The 18,081-nt window shown below is 38.1% G+C and overlaps 1 protein-coding gene across 2 annotated transcripts in view; it reads right to left on the bottom strand.

Moving 5' to 3' along the window:
- The window catches only part of PUM3 (pumilio RNA binding family member 3), a 35,650-nt gene extending 19,410 nt beyond the window's left edge, over positions 1 to 16,240 (bottom strand). Inside the window, exons 1-10 of one of the 2 annotated variants that reach the window (XM_021006320.2) lie at positions 16,133 to 16,240; positions 13,152 to 13,243; positions 11,724 to 12,233; positions 9,070 to 9,205; positions 8,459 to 8,534; positions 6,097 to 6,190; positions 5,123 to 5,189; positions 4,122 to 4,296; positions 3,200 to 3,303; positions 881 to 959 (exon numbers count right to left, since the gene is read on the bottom strand). In XM_021006320.2, coding sequence (XP_020861979.1) covers positions 881 to 959; positions 3,200 to 3,303; positions 4,122 to 4,296; positions 5,123 to 5,189; positions 6,097 to 6,190; positions 8,459 to 8,534; positions 9,070 to 9,205; positions 11,724 to 12,233; positions 13,152 to 13,233 — 1,323 coding nt within the window. In that variant the 5' untranslated portion in view covers positions 13,234 to 13,243; positions 16,133 to 16,240. Of the gene's footprint in view, positions 1 to 880; positions 960 to 3,199; positions 3,304 to 4,121; positions 4,297 to 5,122; positions 5,190 to 6,096; positions 6,191 to 8,458; positions 8,535 to 9,069; positions 9,206 to 11,723; positions 12,234 to 13,151; positions 13,244 to 15,816; positions 16,026 to 16,132 lie in introns of those variants that run through there. The other variant, XM_021006321.2, reaches the window with a different exon arrangement.
- Positions 16,241 to 18,081: the final 1,841 nt, after the last annotated feature.

The following is an 18,081-nucleotide window of genomic DNA, read 5'->3' as shown; positions in this document are numbered from 1 at the left end:
ATCTAGGTTTTTCAGAGACTCCAGGTCCTCAGGAACTGCATAGCCCAGGCAGTCAAAATGATCTCCTCTGAGTTCAGTTTTAGCATGGGGTGCCTATCCTCCGTTTCAACCAATCTATGCCCTCTGGTGGTCCTAACAAATGTACTTCTCCTGGTTTATTGTTAAAGTGACTATATGAAACACACTTTTAAACAAACTTCCCTTCTATTCCCATCAGCACCATATAGTCAATAACCAGTTCCTATACCTATCTCCCATTGTGCAATGAGGACTGATAACTGAGTCCATAAGAAAAAACAAATTCTAATAAAACAATGTGGAAAACTGTTATGGAAGTACTAAATAATGCCGGCTGTGCAACTTACCTTTTCCTGCAAATTCATTATTATTCACGCAATATTTTAGGCCTCACCTTTTTTCAGTTGTATAGTATCTCCCTATTAGTGTTCTCACTATCCCTTTGACTCCAGTAATTTTTCTAGAACTAAAAACCTACTTGAATGCTGCAAGTCCTTCTTTTTTTATCTAGAGAGCAAGTTAGGTGAATTATAAAAGCAATAAAGCCTATTTACGTTCTAGGATGCCTTTTGATCTATCAGGAATACCATCCTAGGTCACTATGGCCTATGCATAAACTACTCAAATGGTTGAGAATGAGAATATTCTTCTAGGGAATAGAATTCTATATAATGACTTACTATTAATTCTTTCAATAGAGTGCGCAACATTCATTCTCTTTCCTCCCCACCTCCCTAACCCTGCCCAACTACTTTATTTCAAATAGGCAAGAATCGAAATAAAAAAAAAGATATTAATCTTATTGTCATTCAACTCTACACAGTAAGTCTAAAAATAACAATGAAATTATGGAAAAACTTACTGATCTGAGTTTTGGGGGTGCATAGGTGAAAAAGTCCAAGAATACTTTATGAACCAGTGAATGTTTAATTACGGTTTCTCTGTAAATAAAAACAAGAAAAGTTGGGGCCAATCACCTTGAGAATTTATTCTGCACTAAAATGAACAGTGTCAGGTACCATTTAAAATAAACTGGCAAATGGTTTTGCTAACTGCAACAATAGAGCGAAGCCTAATGTAGCATGTTTAGAATATTGCAATAACTGCTTTTTTTTTACTCAATTATGAATAACTAGACCAAGGAATTAAAGTTCTAGCATTTAACTAGAATATATGAACTAGTTGCTACAAAGATAGACACGTTATCGGACCTGCTTTCAAAGTCAAATACAATGTTGTATTTTATTTGCAAGGACATTTCACTGTGATTAAATGGCATTCCATAACCACATGTACATTGTGCTATATGAAACAGGATAACAGATATTGTCTCTCTTATCTAGAAGCTTGCAATATAATAAATCAAAATGCCACATCTATGAAAAAGCTATAGAGTTGGGGCAGCTAGGTGGTGCTATAGATAGAACACAGCCCTGGAGTCAGGAGGACCTGAGCTCAAATCCCACCTCAGACACTGGACACTTACTAGTTGTGTGACCCTAGGCAAGTCACTTAACCCCTGCCCAGCAAAAAAAAAAAAAAAGCCATAAAGTGGCACTTCACATTGCTACCTTATTACATAAAGTTCTCTTTTAATACTAAAACAGCAAAAAAGAAAAGGGGAGGAGTTCCCCCTGATTTGGTTCCTGACCTTGTTTTGTAAGGGCTGCTATGTTGCTTGGACTTTAGGAATTCAGAGTTGGCAGGTAAGATAGGTCCTAATTAAACTAGCCTACTCTTCTAGTCCAGGTTATGAGGTAGCAGCACTGACTTTTGGACAGTAAACCAGATATTCTTTTTTTCCCCCCGTGAGGCAACTGAAGGTAAGTGACTTGCGCGGAGTCATACAGCTAGTAAGTGTTAGGTGTCTGGGGCCGAATTTGAACTTGGGTCCCTCTGACTCCAAAGCTGGTTACTCTATCCACTGCGCCACCCAGTTGCGTTCCCCCTCCCCCCCCCAATATTCTTAAATGATAGCTTGGTAGCATAAACATATTAAGCCCAAACTCCCTTTATGTTCACACCCATTCTCCAAGGTCAGTTAAATTCCTTGGGGCAAGAAAGCTGGAATTTTAAAACTTAACCCATTACAGGCTAGCTATTCTCTGTACTAAGTTCAGAGACAAAGAACCATGACTTACAAAAGTAGTTACAGGGCGAAATCAATTACTTGTAAAAAGGATCAATAAAAAAATGATACTGGATCACTTTTAATCTTCTCAACTCTTTGAAGTAAGCAATACAAGTATTATTACAGATGAGGAAACTGAGGCTAGTAGAGATAAAGTGACTTTCCTAAGATCACACAGGTAGTAAATACTAGAGCTAAGATTTAAACCTAGGTCTCCTAATTTAAATTCCAGCCTTTTTTCCACTATGTGATACTGTGGGCAGACAAGAAAAATGCAATTCAACTCTTCAGATATTAATTATGATTCTACTATGTGCAAAGACACTGGAATTAGAAAGATGAAAAAGATACATTCTGTTTTCAAGAAATGGAGAGAATGAGACTTATACAAATATGTATGTGGTAAAGATAAAGAAAAATACAGAGAGTACTCTATAAGAAATTTGAAATTATTTTCAGATGGGGAAAATTAGGGAAGAAATTATGAATTAAATTAGGAAGTAAATTAGTGAAAGAGACTAAGGAGTAGTCAAACAAATGAGAGAACCATGAGAGAAGAGGGTCACGGAAACCAAAGGTGGGAGGAAAAAGTACAAGGAAGGGATATTTAACATCATATGCTGCACAAAATTCAAGAAGGACAAGGACTGAAAAAATGGCCCTCCCTCTTGAACTACCTTGTACTATTTACATATGTACTTCTTGTCCACCCTGTTAAAATGTAAATTCCTTGTGAGTAGAGATCATTCCATTTGTTATATGCCAGAGCATGGCATGAAGTTTGCCACACAGTAGACACTTAATACTTATTGATTTAGCAATTAAGATCATTAGTTACCCTGGAGAGAGTAGTTTCAGTAAAGTGGTGGGGTCAGAAGCCAGATTATAGGACAGTGAGAAACCAATGAACAACGGGGAAGGAGAAGCATCAAATACAGAACAATCTTTTTTAATACAATATTTAGACAAGGTTCACTCCCTCCCCTCAACCAAAAGGATAAATTTTACCCAGCTATTAGTTCTTGGGAAAAAAATTTTTTTCCCCCTTACTTTTGAGCCATTGGCGTAAGAATCTGTTTCATTTCATCCATAATAGCCTCTTGCTTATCAGGCTGTACCTCTAACACTTTTTCCAGAGTTGGGTGAATTGCAGACTGAAAAGAAACCAGTAACAAGTTCAAAAAAGGTTCCAGAAGTCCAGAGTAATGAAAAATATTTGCATTACATAGTAAAACTTTGTGTACATTCATACTGGTCCCTAGTTATTTAATTACCTTTTCTCCCTCTCTGTATCAGTGTGAATAATGTGCCAAGCAAATCAAACTAATCACAAAATTACCACCAACTGCAAGAGTATATAAAAGCAGTTGACAAAAGCTTGCCATGACTCATTTTGTGCATCAGATACCATAGCCATGAGTAAAAAAAAAATAAGGCTATTAGAAAGACATGAAAATATTACTTTTAACCCTGAAACTCAATTCCAAATAGGCTAAGGACTAAAGCTACATCACCTCTAATAAAATTACTCTTTCTGTGTATTCCTTGACTGGTTCTTCCCCTCTCCCTTTTCCTACACTTCTCTTGACATTCTCAGGTCCAGTCCCTACAATGACCCCACCCCTGGCCTAAGTTTTCTCTATCCTTGTTAAAATGTGGACAAATGTCATCTGTACAAGGACATTTCTCTGTGACAATGAAGTTTCAAAAAAGTTTTTGGTATGAGATAAACCACTGTAATTTTGAGAGTTTTAATCACTGATCAATGGTACAAATAAGAATGAAGTATTATAAACTAGATTCCAGGGTGGGTAATTAAATGTTTAATTTAAAAAGAAGTCCCTGGAGGAAAGAAAAAACAACTTTTAGAAAAGTAGTTACAATAAAGTCTATTAAATGACCAAACAAGAAAGGAAAGCATTCTTAAAAAAGGCAAGGAGGAAAAAGCCTAAAAACACATAAGAAACCATACCCTGTAAAGCTGGAATGTATTCCCATAGAGCTCTTCTACAAGCATATTCCGCTGTTCCAAAATTGCTTTGTCATTGTAAGCATATTCCACTACTGCGGATGCTTCTGCATGGCGCAACATCTTCCGCACTTGGCCTTTAAAACTTTTTATTATTTCTGCAATTTGTGATTTATTTCTGTACACGTAAGGAAAAAAAGAAATGAAGACAGGTAAGATAAGTTCAAGATACAAATTTACAACCTCAGTTTTACCTAACTCCTCAGTGTATGTAGGAGAATTGAAAGAAAAAGTGAAATGGGAAATCACAACAGAGATAAACCAGCTCTTCTAAATCAATAGGATCAAAGAGAAGCAAACATATAGAAATGAATCACTGAAATTATCTTTGGTATAAAACTGTAACTTTTTTTGGCGGGGGGGCAGGGAGGAATATGCTATCAATTACGCACTACTCTCTCTTCTTGCCTCTATTTACTGGCTTTCTTCAAGATGGCTCGAAGTCAACCTTCAGTGGGAGAGTCTTTTCTCAGGCTTTCCCAGCCACAGAAATCCTCCTTTCTCACTCCCCTGCTGCCCTTAACTGCCACAGCCCTCCCTGATATTACCTTCCATCGACTCTTGCACCCATTAGGATATGAGCTCCTCGAAGGTAGGCACTGTTTTTGCCTTTGTATCCCCAACCCAGTGCTTAGAAAAGTTCCTGGCACATAGTAAGCACTAAACTGACCTCATTCAATTCAGTTGGTCCAACTTTCTCCTGAAAATTTCTTAAATAATTTTAAGTATTTGAGTTCTGAAGAAAAACATGGAGAATGGGTTAAACAGTAGCAACAAAATTACAAGTTAATTATTCCATTTTCTTCCTTCAATCAGTCCTTCAGGACATATGATACACCTTTCAGAACTGTAGAAGCACCACCACATTTTATATTAATTTTAGCATGTTTTCATTTCTTAGAAAATCAAACCAAATCAAACCAGAAAACCTCTAAATTACTTACCCGTACATGAGAAATTTCTTAACAACATTTCTGGAATACTTGGACTTACTCAATTCAACCCAATTCTCTGAAAAACAAAGTAAATTACAATTCTTCAGTATTTTCATTTGAATCCTTGTTAAACAAAGAAAATGCTGTATACATTTTAAGTCATGATCCTGGGGACTCATGTATAAATTAATACCCACCGTCAGGATATTAGAAGACACCCCGATTTCCAGAGCTAAGGCCCAGCAAGCAAGCTGTGCCCTGAGTTTGGCATGACAACAATCCTCTGTGTTCAGCCTCTGGATGATCTTGGCCACAGCAAAATCCCAGAATTGTTTCTGGTCATGAAGCCCTGCTATCAATCAAACTTGTCACATTGTTGCTGTTATCTTTCATTGTCAGGGCTACAAATCACTGAGTAGCCATAGGCCTAATTATTGAGATCTCCCCACATTGCCTCAGGCCCCCCTCTAGGGGTGCGGCTCTGGCATGTGTCCTTGCTTGCAAGACATTTCCCTCACTCTGAAATTAAACTTCTGTTTGATTCCTGACTCTCCTCTCTCTAGCCTGCTTTGTTCAGCTCCAGCCAAGCACAGGTTAGAAACCAGCTGCAGTCCGATTGACATTACTTTACCTCTCCTATCCAAAGAAGGTTGGAAATACGGTATTAAGACAGAAGGCACAGTATCTTTTGGGAGGGTATGGACCTGTTATTTCAATGGTATTCTCTTGGTGAAGAAACTCCCTCTACTACCAACACAGAGCTGTGACTGGACAGTCGTACAATACATGCTTTTAGTGAGACACTGAAAAGTTAAGGGACTTCTCTAAGGACACAGAGCCACATGTCAGGGTGATCCTTTCTCTCCTGTGCATCAGTGCTGTTTTTCATACCACCACTAACCAACCTTTAATGTTGTATTATTACAGGAGAAAGAAATTTAGTTAGAAATCTTCAACTTGAACATGTAACATTAAAAAAATACCTTTTAATTCTTCAAATGTCTCCTTCCTTTGTTCCTCATTACCATATTGAATGTAACACTGGATAATACGGGTTGAATCATGTGCAAATGCAATCTGCACGGAAAAGATTTGTTATAATTAGCCACAACAAGAGCAATAATCTGAAAGTAATTCAGACCCAGACCCTGCCTAGTGGCCAGTGGTACAGGAGGGAATGACTTAGGTTGTCTACTCCTAGCCCTTGATGAATAACAATATCTCCTCAAGACTAGGACCATTATTTTTCATCTACCAACCACTACTACCCTTTATATCAACAATTTCCTCTATGGCTATTTCTTTATCCCTGGACACATAAGAACACATCACCCCCAACCTTCAACTCCCATTCTCTCATCCTTACCCAACTTTCCATTATATCCTCTTGAATTCTCATTTCATAAAGAACAAACTTCTTTTTACTTTGGACGTCTTTCTTTCAAACTCATTCCATTTAACTGCCCTCACTGAGGCCTTGTTTCCCTTCAATGACAGTGTATCTCTAGCCATGCTCTCCAGCACTGATCATAACTTCCCTCACACCCCATGATACACTGATCCTGGAGGGGGAGTCAGGATACTCCAGGATACTTTCCATACTCTTTCCCCTGGGATCTTCCAGTACAGAATACTTCATTTGTATAGTTCTTCTCTGTCCCTTTGCCCAGGTCCATCCTAGAGCATTAGATACAAAGTGGCCTGAGGAAGAAAAGGCTTAGCTGTGGTTTGGAAAAGGGCACCTGAGGTTATTCCTGAGTTTCAATTACATTCAGACTGCTTTTCTGAGTTCTTGGTAACTGTAGAGGGGAGAAATATCTGATCCTTGTAAAGTACTGCTTTCATTTTTAATTAGTGAAATGGTTTTCACTTTATGGTCCACAAGTGCATACTGCACCTTAAACCTTGAACCTGCTTGACTGGCCTCCATACAATAATGCTTTCCAGATCGTCATCCCTACCTTGATTTCACTTTCTTTCCTTTCTAATCTTGACCCTATACTTAGCCAATTCAGCTCCACATAGTGCTCAGTTTTTTAAAACCATGACTTTCTAATGAAGGTTGGAATTGATTCCCTAAGATTTAGCTAGTCTTTGATATGTAACACAAATTAGTAATATAGGTATAATTTGTAAAGCACATGGTGAATCTTTTTATGTCAAGTGCTGAATATTCCCAGCTCCAGACATCTGGTGGCATCCACTGCAGTTAGTAAAGTAAAAACAATCTATCTCTCAATTCTTCCTAGAAATGCTCCCACTTCAAAGTGTATGATGGCAGGGCAAAGGCTGCCCCTATGAATCCTCCACATATTGGCATGAATGCTTTATCCAAGTGTTTTTCAACCACAGAAACATAATACTGTAAAAGTTGTTTTGTACAAGACAACATAAACAAGTCCCAATAGCAATTACTGCATAACACTAAGCTCTACTACTACAAGTTTTTAAAGAGAATCACAAATTTACAGTTGGAAGGAACTTAGATGTTATACATTCCAACCTTTTCATTTCAGAGACAAGGAAACTATGGGCTAGAGAGGGAAACCAACTTGCCCGAAGGTCCCATGAGTAAGCAGAGCTAATATTTGAATTCTGTTCCTCTGACTCCAAACCCAGTGCTCTGTGTATGATAGTAAAGGTAGTGAAGAGATGAATGAAAGAAGCAACTGTAAAACTAGTCTGCATTACAGATTTTTTAAAATGCCAACAATTGTCAGTGTTAAACTAACCTACATGGAATTCTAAGATATTTTAAAAGAACGTTACTCCACTAAAAACCACTTGAATCTACCTAAGAACTCTTAATCTATTTAAAAGAAGTTACTCAAATGAGGAACATTTTGATCTAGTGGATAAAAGCCAGTCTTTGTGGAAATGAGAAAATTTGGGTCAAGTGGCACCTATAAAACATATTGGCTTTTAACTTAACCCTGTGGTTATAACTTAACCACTCAGTATCCTAGGCAACTTATTAATACTAAGTTGCAGACGAGTTATAGATCTGCATTAGTATAGTGAGTCTGGACATTCTTGGATTTGAAACGGCAATGAAATCACAGGACTGGATAAAAAAAAAGTCACACGAAAGCCTAAATTTACTAGTCTACCCTGTAAAGCAGCAAGCGAGAGGACTGGAGGGGACACTTGGTATATTCAAAACCCACCAGTAAATCTCCCTTACTATGAAATTTAATTAATAAATTATACCTGAAATGTTTAGTTAAGTGATGTTTGAAGAATCAAAAATTTTATCTGCCATATTGGTTAATATTAATTAATATCTCATGGAGATATTAATGAGTTTAGTTTTTAAAATTATGTTGGTGACTATATTTTACTTACACTTTTAATCTTGCCCTGAAGCAACTTCTGTAATTCACTCATCAACTGCGTTCTTTTTTCTTTGTCACAATTTTTTCTATGAACAAAAAGACAAGAAGAAATCACAACCTAAATAAGAAAGACTTTTCTGAAATTGGACATTGCAATAGGTACGTGTTTGCCCAGTGCGGCATACTGATTCTATGAAGGCAGTAAATTCCTAAATAAAAACACATAAAACTAACACTCCAAAAAAAGTTATTTTTTCAGAGGCATCAGATAAAATCTTAAATCATACAAGTCAGAAATAATGTCAGAAGTAAAAAGAAAAATAAACCCAGCCTGTAATATGAAACACTCATACATTACTCAAGCAATGTTATTTTTCTCAGAGATGTCTCAAGAAGAATGACAAATCACTGTAACACTCATGCATTTTGATGAACAAATGTTCATCATAATAGCTCAATGATTTCTCAGTTTCTGCACTGACTCACTAATTGGGATTGTGACTTTTCTCCAAATAATAGATTTCTATGTTCTTGATTTTTAAGTCATTTCAATATTTACAAGGTATGCAGATCTCTATCATCACAAAAGGCTGATACAACAACAGTTTGAACCAATATTACCTTCTTAAGGATTCCCAAATTTGCTTTGCCTTGAAAACGGTGTCATAGTTGCTTTTATCACTGAGTTGTCTGCTCTGTCTTAGTTCTCTCTTTTTCTTTTTCAAGTCATCCCACTTGGGTTTCTTAGCTGCTGTCTCTGATAATTATAAAGCAAATATAATCTGTTAGATGTAATGTACTAATTGCCTTCCACCCTTCCCCATTAATAAAATAATTGAAATAATAACTACAAATTGCTTTCTTTTCATTTTGTTCATCTCAAAAATGGTATCACCATTCATTCTCCTATGTATAAATAGTATAATCTTAGAATTGACAACAGAAATTGGTAATCACCAGAAACAAGCAATGACAAAGAGGGAAGACACCACCTCTGCAATACCCTCCATCTTTCTCTTCCTTTTCCTCCTTCCTCACTGCACTACACGAGCATTCTCTCTGCCTAAGCTGTTACAAGCTGTACTATCTCTCTCTTCCAATCTACCTCATACCACCCCTAGGATAATTTTTTTAAAATTCACAGATCTGCTGATGTGATATTTCCGCTTAAATTGATCACACCCTCCTGTCTACAGAACAAAATGCAAGCTCTTTTGGCGAACTTTCAAAGACCCTGGCATAAGCCTACCTGGCTCCCACCCTCCCTCCAAGTCTTCATTCACACCATGAACACTACTCTGTCCCCCAAAACACACCCTGCAACCTGCCACCTCCAGTTCTTTGCTCACATCATGCTGCGTGCCCAGAGCGCTCCCATTGCCACTGACTCTTGGGAAATGCTTATCCTCTCCTTAAAGACTAAGGCAAATATCTTCTCCCTGAGGAATCGTTCCATGATTTCCCTATTTGCCTAGTTCCTCTAATTTATCATGGCCCAGTTACAACAGTAAAACTAAGTTGGAAGATTACTGAAGGGAAGGCCTAGAGTCTTACTGGAACTTTTTATCTGCAGATTTCTAAACATGAAGCTCTGCACACTGTAGGCGATTAATGTGTGTTGAATTAAAAATCTAGGTAACTTCAAATTTCCTTTGTTATTTGCATGTGTGCCAGCATATATTTATTTTAAGGCTTTACTGTAAATCCTTTTGTGACCAGGTCATTCAGTTCAGCCTATCCTTCTATGAAGAGCTACCCTCTAAGACATCTTGATGAAAAGATTTGTTTAAACTCTTCAACCAGTAGGGACTTCACTACTTCACGAAGAACTCTATTTCATAAGCTTAAGAAAGTTGATTCTCATTTACTGAGTTGAAATTTGCCTCCTATATCTTTAATTAATGGTGCTTATCTGGCACTCTGGAAACATTTGGATTTTTCACTGTGGCACAAAAACAACAAGGGTGTAAAGAACATCAGGTTCAGAGCCAAAAGATTTAGGTTCAAAACTGGGCTCTGCTACTTATTTGCTGGAGACCCTGGACGAGCCACAACTTCTCTCTGTGAAACCTCAGTTTCCTTAACTGTAAAATTAAGATAATACCTGCACCACCTATGTCAGGGGCTATTGTAAAAGTTAAGTCATACAATGTAGGTAAAGTGTGTCATACTCCCTCTATATCAATTAACTGGAACAAGAGGCCACCGTAACTGGCATGAGATGACTGGAGTTCAAATCCTGCCTCTACTACTTACTACCAGTGTAATCTTAGACAAGATCCTTAGTCTCTGAACTGGGCCTCAGGTTTGTTAATCTGTAAAATGAGGAAGTTTAATTACATAATCTTTAAGGTCTTTTTAAGTTCGAAATCTATGATCCCATGGTATAATCCTATGTACTTTGGAAAGTGAAAAAGATACTTATTGGTTTATCATATTAGAACTGGACTGAAAGTGAGGAAGACCTGGGTTTGAATCCTACCTGACACAATCAATGTGGCCAGGGACAAGTTACCCAAGCTCTCCAGTTCTCAAGTTAAATGTAAGCCCTCATCTTAAATGTAAGACCTACAGAATCTATCCCACGGGGTCATTGTGAAGCTTAAATGAAATAAAGAGAAGAGATTAGAATCTTTACAAATATTTAATGTCAGTTATTTTTATCTAATTCAACTGAATATTTACTAAATGTGGACTACATGAAAGCACTGGGGCAACAAAGAAAAAAAAAAACAAACCAAAACCATTGTAGCCCTCAAGGAGTACATTCTACTGCTATTGTTATTGTGTGGAACTAGAAGACCCAGAGGGTGATTATAAGTTTTACAAGGGCCCCATTTCTACCCCCTCCCTGAATCACTTCCATTACTAGCTACACTCAGTATATTTCGCCTTTCTTTGTATTCCCAGGGCTTAGAACATTACCTGGCATAATTTGAAATCAATAAATGCTTGTTGACTAATTATACACAGTATCTATACTAGAGCTTAACAATAATAACTGATAACTCAAAGGCTAGCATTCATATTAGTCTTTACAGTTTGCAAGGTAATTTACAAATAAATATTGCCTCAATTTATCCTCACAGGAACCCTGGGAGGCAGATGATATTATTTCAATTTTTTAAATCGAGGCAGAGAGACTAAGGGACTTGCCCAGCTAGTTAAGTGTCTGAGGCTGTATTTGAACTCAGGTCTTCTTGTCTCCAGGTATAGCACTCTCCATTGTGCCATCTAGCAGCCTGGCACATCAAATTCTTCCCCAAAGTATTTACCTTCACCTCTGCCCTCAGATTGGAACTTTCTTTTTGTCTGCAAAACGTTTTCTTCTTGTTTATTCTTGAACTGTTTCAGGTTAGTTTTCTTGGGTAACAAGTGCCCCTCTTGTTTATTCTTGAATTGTTTTGCACCATTTTTCTTGGGCAACATGTTTCCCTCCTGTTTACTCTTGAACTGTTTTGCACCATTTTTCTTGGGTAACATGTCTCCCTCTTGTTTGCTCTTCAACTGTTTTGCGCCAGTTTTCTTGGGCAACATGCTCCACTCCTGTTTATTCTTTAACTGTTTCAGGCCCGTCTTCTTGGGCAACACGTCTCCTTCCTGTTTATTCTTGAACTGTTTTGCACCAGTTTTCTTTGGCAACGTGTCACCTTGCTGCTTATTCTTGAATTGTTTCAGGCTTGTTTTCCCAGGCTTGGTGTTGCTTTTCTCAAATTTCTTGGAGCTGAATTTAGGTCCTCCTCCTTCATCACCTTTACTCAGAAACTTCTTTGGAGATTTAGAATCTATATTGATCAATACACAATAGTTAGAATGGAAGTATAGTTCTTAGAACTATGCCCTTTCCTCACATGACTATAAAGAACATTTCTTTGTGAGAAACAAATACTTTTTCATTTAGAAGTCAATAATGAAGATAAGAAATACCATATTATGTGTCTTGTCTAGACTTTTTCTCCTGTTACAGAGAAGAATTAAGAATTCAGTATTCATTCACAGTTGGTAGAACAAAACTGATATAGAAAATTGAATAACACATTACAGTATCTCTAAGATCACCACCAACTCAGATTCTATGAGGTTAACTCTGATAGGTAACATTAACTTGGCATCGATTTTGAGGTAGCTTATATTTCTAACTGTCCATAATATGCATACTTAAATTAAAAACATTAACAAAGAAAATGAAAATTATTATAGATTTAATCTCAGAATCCTGCAAGAAATAAGGCTTATGTAGAAAACGTAGTTGGTTAATTACAGTTATTGAGATTTTTCTTTCTTTCTTTTTTTAACACTGAATTTGAAGAACTAGGAGCAATGAACAATAGAGATATTTGGGAATGAGGCAAAGGCAAAATGTTTTGGTAAATTACTTTCAGTAAAAAGGTAAAAATAACATTGGGCCCCCCCCCCAAAATATAGAACTTATGATTCCAATTAGATGTCTTTCTCCAAGAGATGATAATTGGTACCATACATACTATACTAATTTATTTTTAGTAATTTACATATCCCTAGGTTTGAATGTGAATAAACCTGGCTACATCAAATTATATGCCAGTATTTCAGACACATTGAAATACTGATTTTTACCAAATGGTGCAGTCTAGTATTTACTACTTATGTTATACTCCTTCCCGCCAAAGTATCCTACTAACCAAAGGAACTTTATGAAGCACATTTTCACACAGTAGTCTTACCATTGTCCTTTTTAAATCTTTTTCTCCCTTGTGATGTCTTTCCACCCTTTCCCATGAAATTTTTTTTACCTTTGACTTCCATAGTAGCAATTCTGTAAAATAAACCAAAGGACTAATTTAATCAGGTTGTAATCATCAAATTAGGCACTCAAGGAAGAGGGAAACATATTAAATTGTTCTCCTTAAAGGATTGAAAAAGTAAAATTAACAAAACACAATATTACATAATATGAACATTCTGGTTAACTACAATACCATGGAAACAATATTTCAGTCATTGTAACATTGTCTGAAATTAAAATAATTACTTATGTTTTGTGAGAACTGAGTAGCACGGTATCACCATTTGTCTTGTCTCCATCCTAAAATCCTACAATATTAAGACTACCTTTATAATATCTAGCTTCTGTTACACTTAGGCATGGGTGGGTTGTGAGATGCAACAGTAAATGGATTATCCATGTCAATTAGATACCAGATACAATGTATCCAAGAAGTACAGGTAACCAACAACTTTCAAAATGAAATTATTCTGGTTAACAATTTATTTCAATAAGTTATTTGCAGAGTAAAAGACACTAAACTAAGCACTATACAAATAAAACAAGACCTAAGATTCACAGCCTAGAAGAGATTAAGTTTTAATGTAAACTGATAATAAGTGAGGTACAAGGTACTATGTGTAAAAGGTTAGAGATTTCATGATGTAGATATGTATACATACAAACAACTAGCACAGATAATCTATCCTGGGACATCATACAAGGTACTGTGTGCTAGGTATTCAAATAGAAAATTTTTTAAGATCTAATTCCTTCCCCTAAGCCCACATATCAGAGAGGATAAGATACACATACAGCTAAGTATAACAGAAGGCAAATGTCATGGGAACAAAGGGGAGCGCTAGATCCTGTTCTCTAATAGATTTTATCTAGGAGAACCAGAAAAAGTTCTATTGAAGAGATAGCACCTAATGTGAGAAAGAAAGGGAAGGATCCTCAAAGGTAGAGATGAATGACTGCTTTCTAGGAACAGAGGATGATCTGCATCAATATAAGGTAAAGAGGCAGCAGGAATACACAGCAAATAGAGTAATATGTAATGAAGCTGGACAGGTAGAAGATATTATGAATGGTCTTAAATGCTAGGCTAAGGAGTTGTATTTTATCCTATAGGCAATAGGGAATCACTGAATTTTTGAATGAGGGAACGCCATTAAAAATTACTTATCAGAAAGATTTTTGGTAAATGTGTTAAGGGCTGTAGTGGGAAAGACTGAGGACAGGGGGACCCATTGGGAGACTATTACAATTGTGCAGTTCAAAAACTATATGGGCATAAACCATTTAAGTGTTAGTTTAAGTGAAAAAGAGGAGCTAGATCACGGATTTAAAACTTAGAGGTCACTGCCCAACTCCTTCACTTGACAGAAACCACTGCCAGTGAAATGACTTGCTTAAAGTTACTCTGGTAGCAAATACCACACCTGGGATTTGAACACAGGTCCTTTTGACTCAAAAATCTAGGATTCTCTGTACTGTACCATACTGAAGGTAGTACGATTAAGAGGACTTAGTAAATAGTTGGCTATTGAGATGGGGGTGGGGGAGACAGAACAGTGAAGAGATGATCCTGAGTTTTCTAGTCTGGATGACTAGGAAGATGGAGATGCTATGAAAAGAAATTGAGAATTTGTGAGGAAGGTCAGATTTAGGAAGGAAGAAGAGTATATGGCCATGTTGAATTTGAAGAATAAGCAGGAAGAGCAGGCTGAGATATTTAACAGGCAGAGCTTTGGGACTACAGAAATTATTGGATACACAGATTTTGAAGTCAGTTGGGTAGAGGTGATAACTGAATGCATGGGAGCAGATAAATTTAGCAAGAAAGAACATAGATGAATAGGAAAGCCTAGGAAAGGGCTTTGGGAAACAGAGAGAAGATTAACTGACAAGAGATATCAAAAGGTAACTTACAGATTACAGAGGTCCAGAGGGAAAGTGTTCCAGAAGGTAGCAAGTGGTATCCAACTATTACAGCAAGATGGAACACAAGAACTAAGACAAAGTCAATAAATTTAGCAATTGAAAAACTGCTTTGAGAAATCAGTTTCAATAGTGGTGGATTAGAAAACGAGTGGCTTACTAGAAGTTGAGGAATGAATGGATGAAGAAGTGTGAAATATCAAGTTTAAACTCTGATAGAATGAAGAGCTAGTATAAGAAGGGATGTTAGAGTAAGGGGTAGGCTTTTTTCCCCCTTCTTAAAGGATGGTCTCTTTTTCATATAATTGGATATATGTGTAAGTTACAAAGGTAGTGTTATTATTGTGAAAATAGTTTTGGTCTTAGGACCTTCAGGGGTCCTCGGACATGGATAACAAAGACAACAAAGATCTAAGATCAAAGATTCATAGACTTAGAAATGCAAGTTTTGAAGTCACCTAGTGCATCCCCCTCATTTTAAAGACGAGGGAGCTCTCACGACCACACAAAATTTAAGCGAAGGGCCTAGGGCCTCCGTCTCCGATCCGGGGCCCCTCACCCCTTCCCGCGACACCTGCTCCTTTGCCCAAAGTTCTCGTGGAAACCGCCCCCGCTCCCCGCGTCAAGGAGCGGTTGAGTTTGAGAAAGAAAGCCGGAGAAACGCGACCAGCGGTAATTACTTAAGAGATGCGAGGCTTCACGAAACGCCGTTTCTTCTCTTCCCTGGCGGGAAGAGCAAACAGAACAAACACACAAAAACCAAGTCCTTCCGAGCGGACAGTCGGCGGAGGCTGGCGGCGCCCTGCGGGACCGGCAGCTTCTCCCCAGAGGGCCGGCCGCGGGTCAGACCCCAGGACCTAACCGCCCTCCCCCGGAGCGCCAGGCAGGTCCCCCCGCCCCTAGCGGAGCCCACGGAGACAAAGCCTCACAACCGACGGGCTCGCGCGGCGAAGCTTCCAGCCACAGCCCCGAGGCCCGCTTGAACCCCGCACTCACCGCGCACGTGTCGCAGCTACCACAGAACCGTTGCCAAGGCCGTTTCCGCCGCTACTCTCTTGGGCCCGCCCTCCCCCTCTTCTCTGCCTCCAGCCACTGGAGGCTGTTTCCTGACTTCCGTTTTCCGGTTGACGGGGAAAGGCTGGGTGGGCGGGCGGAGGGAAAGAACGAGGGTTTCTATTGGGTCTCTTCTGCATAAACGTCACTTGGAGGAGTTGAGGAGGAAGTTTGGCCTTAAAGGCATCCGTAGTTTAAAAGGGGGACGTGGCCACAGTGTGGGGTGAGGGTTTTTTCCTGCGCTTTTTGCCAAGCCTTTTACCGTAATTCTGAAGTTTAGCGTTTTCACTCCTTTTTCTTTCTGGGCTTTGTATTTTGCTTCTGTAATTGTATCTGCAGCTCTGAGCGCAGTGCTTTGCACAAAGGACTTACTAAAGAATAGGTTCCCGTTCTATTTCCTGAGGAAATGGACCTGAGGAGTCGCCTGTCACTGGACCTCTAGTTAGTAGCTCCTGATGAGCCGCTGGACTTGGGGTAGGGGCAGGGAAGGGGCTAGCCTGTGACCTCAGGTCCTCCTACATTGCTTGCCGGGGTGGAAGGACCTTTAGAGTCTACTCTCATCATTTTTACACAGAGAATGGAATCGCCGTGGGCTCAGAGAGGGCAATTGACTGGCCTAAAGGAACACAGCCAGCTAGTGGGAGAGCACTTTCGATGTGAATGAATCACGGCGCTTCTTGAGTGTCCCTTCAGTTTAGTTGAGGCTGACCCTCTGCTTTTTGAAGTTGGTTCTTTTAAGGCTGAACTTAAGTGCCACCTCTTTTCTTCTGAATAGTTATTTTTTATTTTTCTGAACTTGACAGAGAACGACAAGCACGAACATTTGCAAATAAAAAGAACATAAAAGAGGATTGCATACGATATTGCAAATATCGTATATGACGTGCTTTTCTTTTTTTAATATCTGTTCTGGACATCCCAAAGAACTAATGATGAAATGTACTAAAGAACTGATATTGTTAGAGTACAGACTGAAGCATGTTATTTTTCACTTTCATTTTTTTCTTTTATTCGAATCTTCTTGTACAAAATGACTAATATGGAAATGTTTTACATGATTATACATGTATAACCTATATATACATACACACACACACACACACACACACACACACACACACACACACACACATATATATATAATTGCTTACCGTCTCAGGGAGGGGGGAGGGATAGAATTTGGAACTCAAAACTTGAAAAAAAACCAAATGTTAAAAAAAATTGTTTTAACGTGTGATTGAGGGAAAATTATATTTTTCTCTAACTCTGCCCTGAAAGAGGGACCCTGCCTTGGAAATTCAGCATTTGAATTTCTTTTTGTTTTTGATTGTTTCTGGATTTCAGTACTTTTATGTGCATCAAAGAAAAAAAAGCTTCAACAAGCTTTTTGGGAGCTACCTTATCCTTAACTCTTTTTGCCCATCCTCCAAATTGGGGGAAAAAAGAGAAAAAAACCCAAACTCTTATAACAAATATGCATAGTCAAGCAAAACAAATTCCCACTTTGACTTGTGTCTGAAAACGTGTGTTTTGTTCTATGTCTTCAGTCTTTTACATCTCTGTCAGGAGGTGGGTACCATGATTCATTATCAGTTCACTGGAATCCTGGTTGTTCATTACATGGATCAGAGTTTTTAGCCTTTCAAAGTTCTTTTTCTTTATTATTGTATGAAGTGTTATTCTGATTATTTACTTCGCTCTGAATCAATTCATACAAGACTTCTCAGATTTCTGTGAAACAGTACCTTTCTTTATTTCTTTTAACCAAATAATATATATTCACATGCCATAAATTGTTTAGCCATTCCCCAATGGATGGGTAAGCTCTGAACTTCTGATTCTTTGCTATTAAAAACCAAAAAGAGCTGCTTTAAATATGTTTTCACAATAGG

This window comes from Phascolarctos cinereus, unplaced genomic scaffold (assembly GCF_003287225.1).
Source record: "Phascolarctos cinereus isolate Bilbo 61053 unplaced genomic scaffold, phaCin_HiC Scaffold_4;HRSCAF=312, whole genome shotgun sequence".
NCBI lineage: Eukaryota > Metazoa > Chordata > Mammalia > Diprotodontia > Phascolarctidae > Phascolarctos > Phascolarctos cinereus.
The sequence above is the reverse complement of the archived record's forward strand: the minus strand, read 5'-3'. Positions and strand labels throughout refer to the sequence as shown.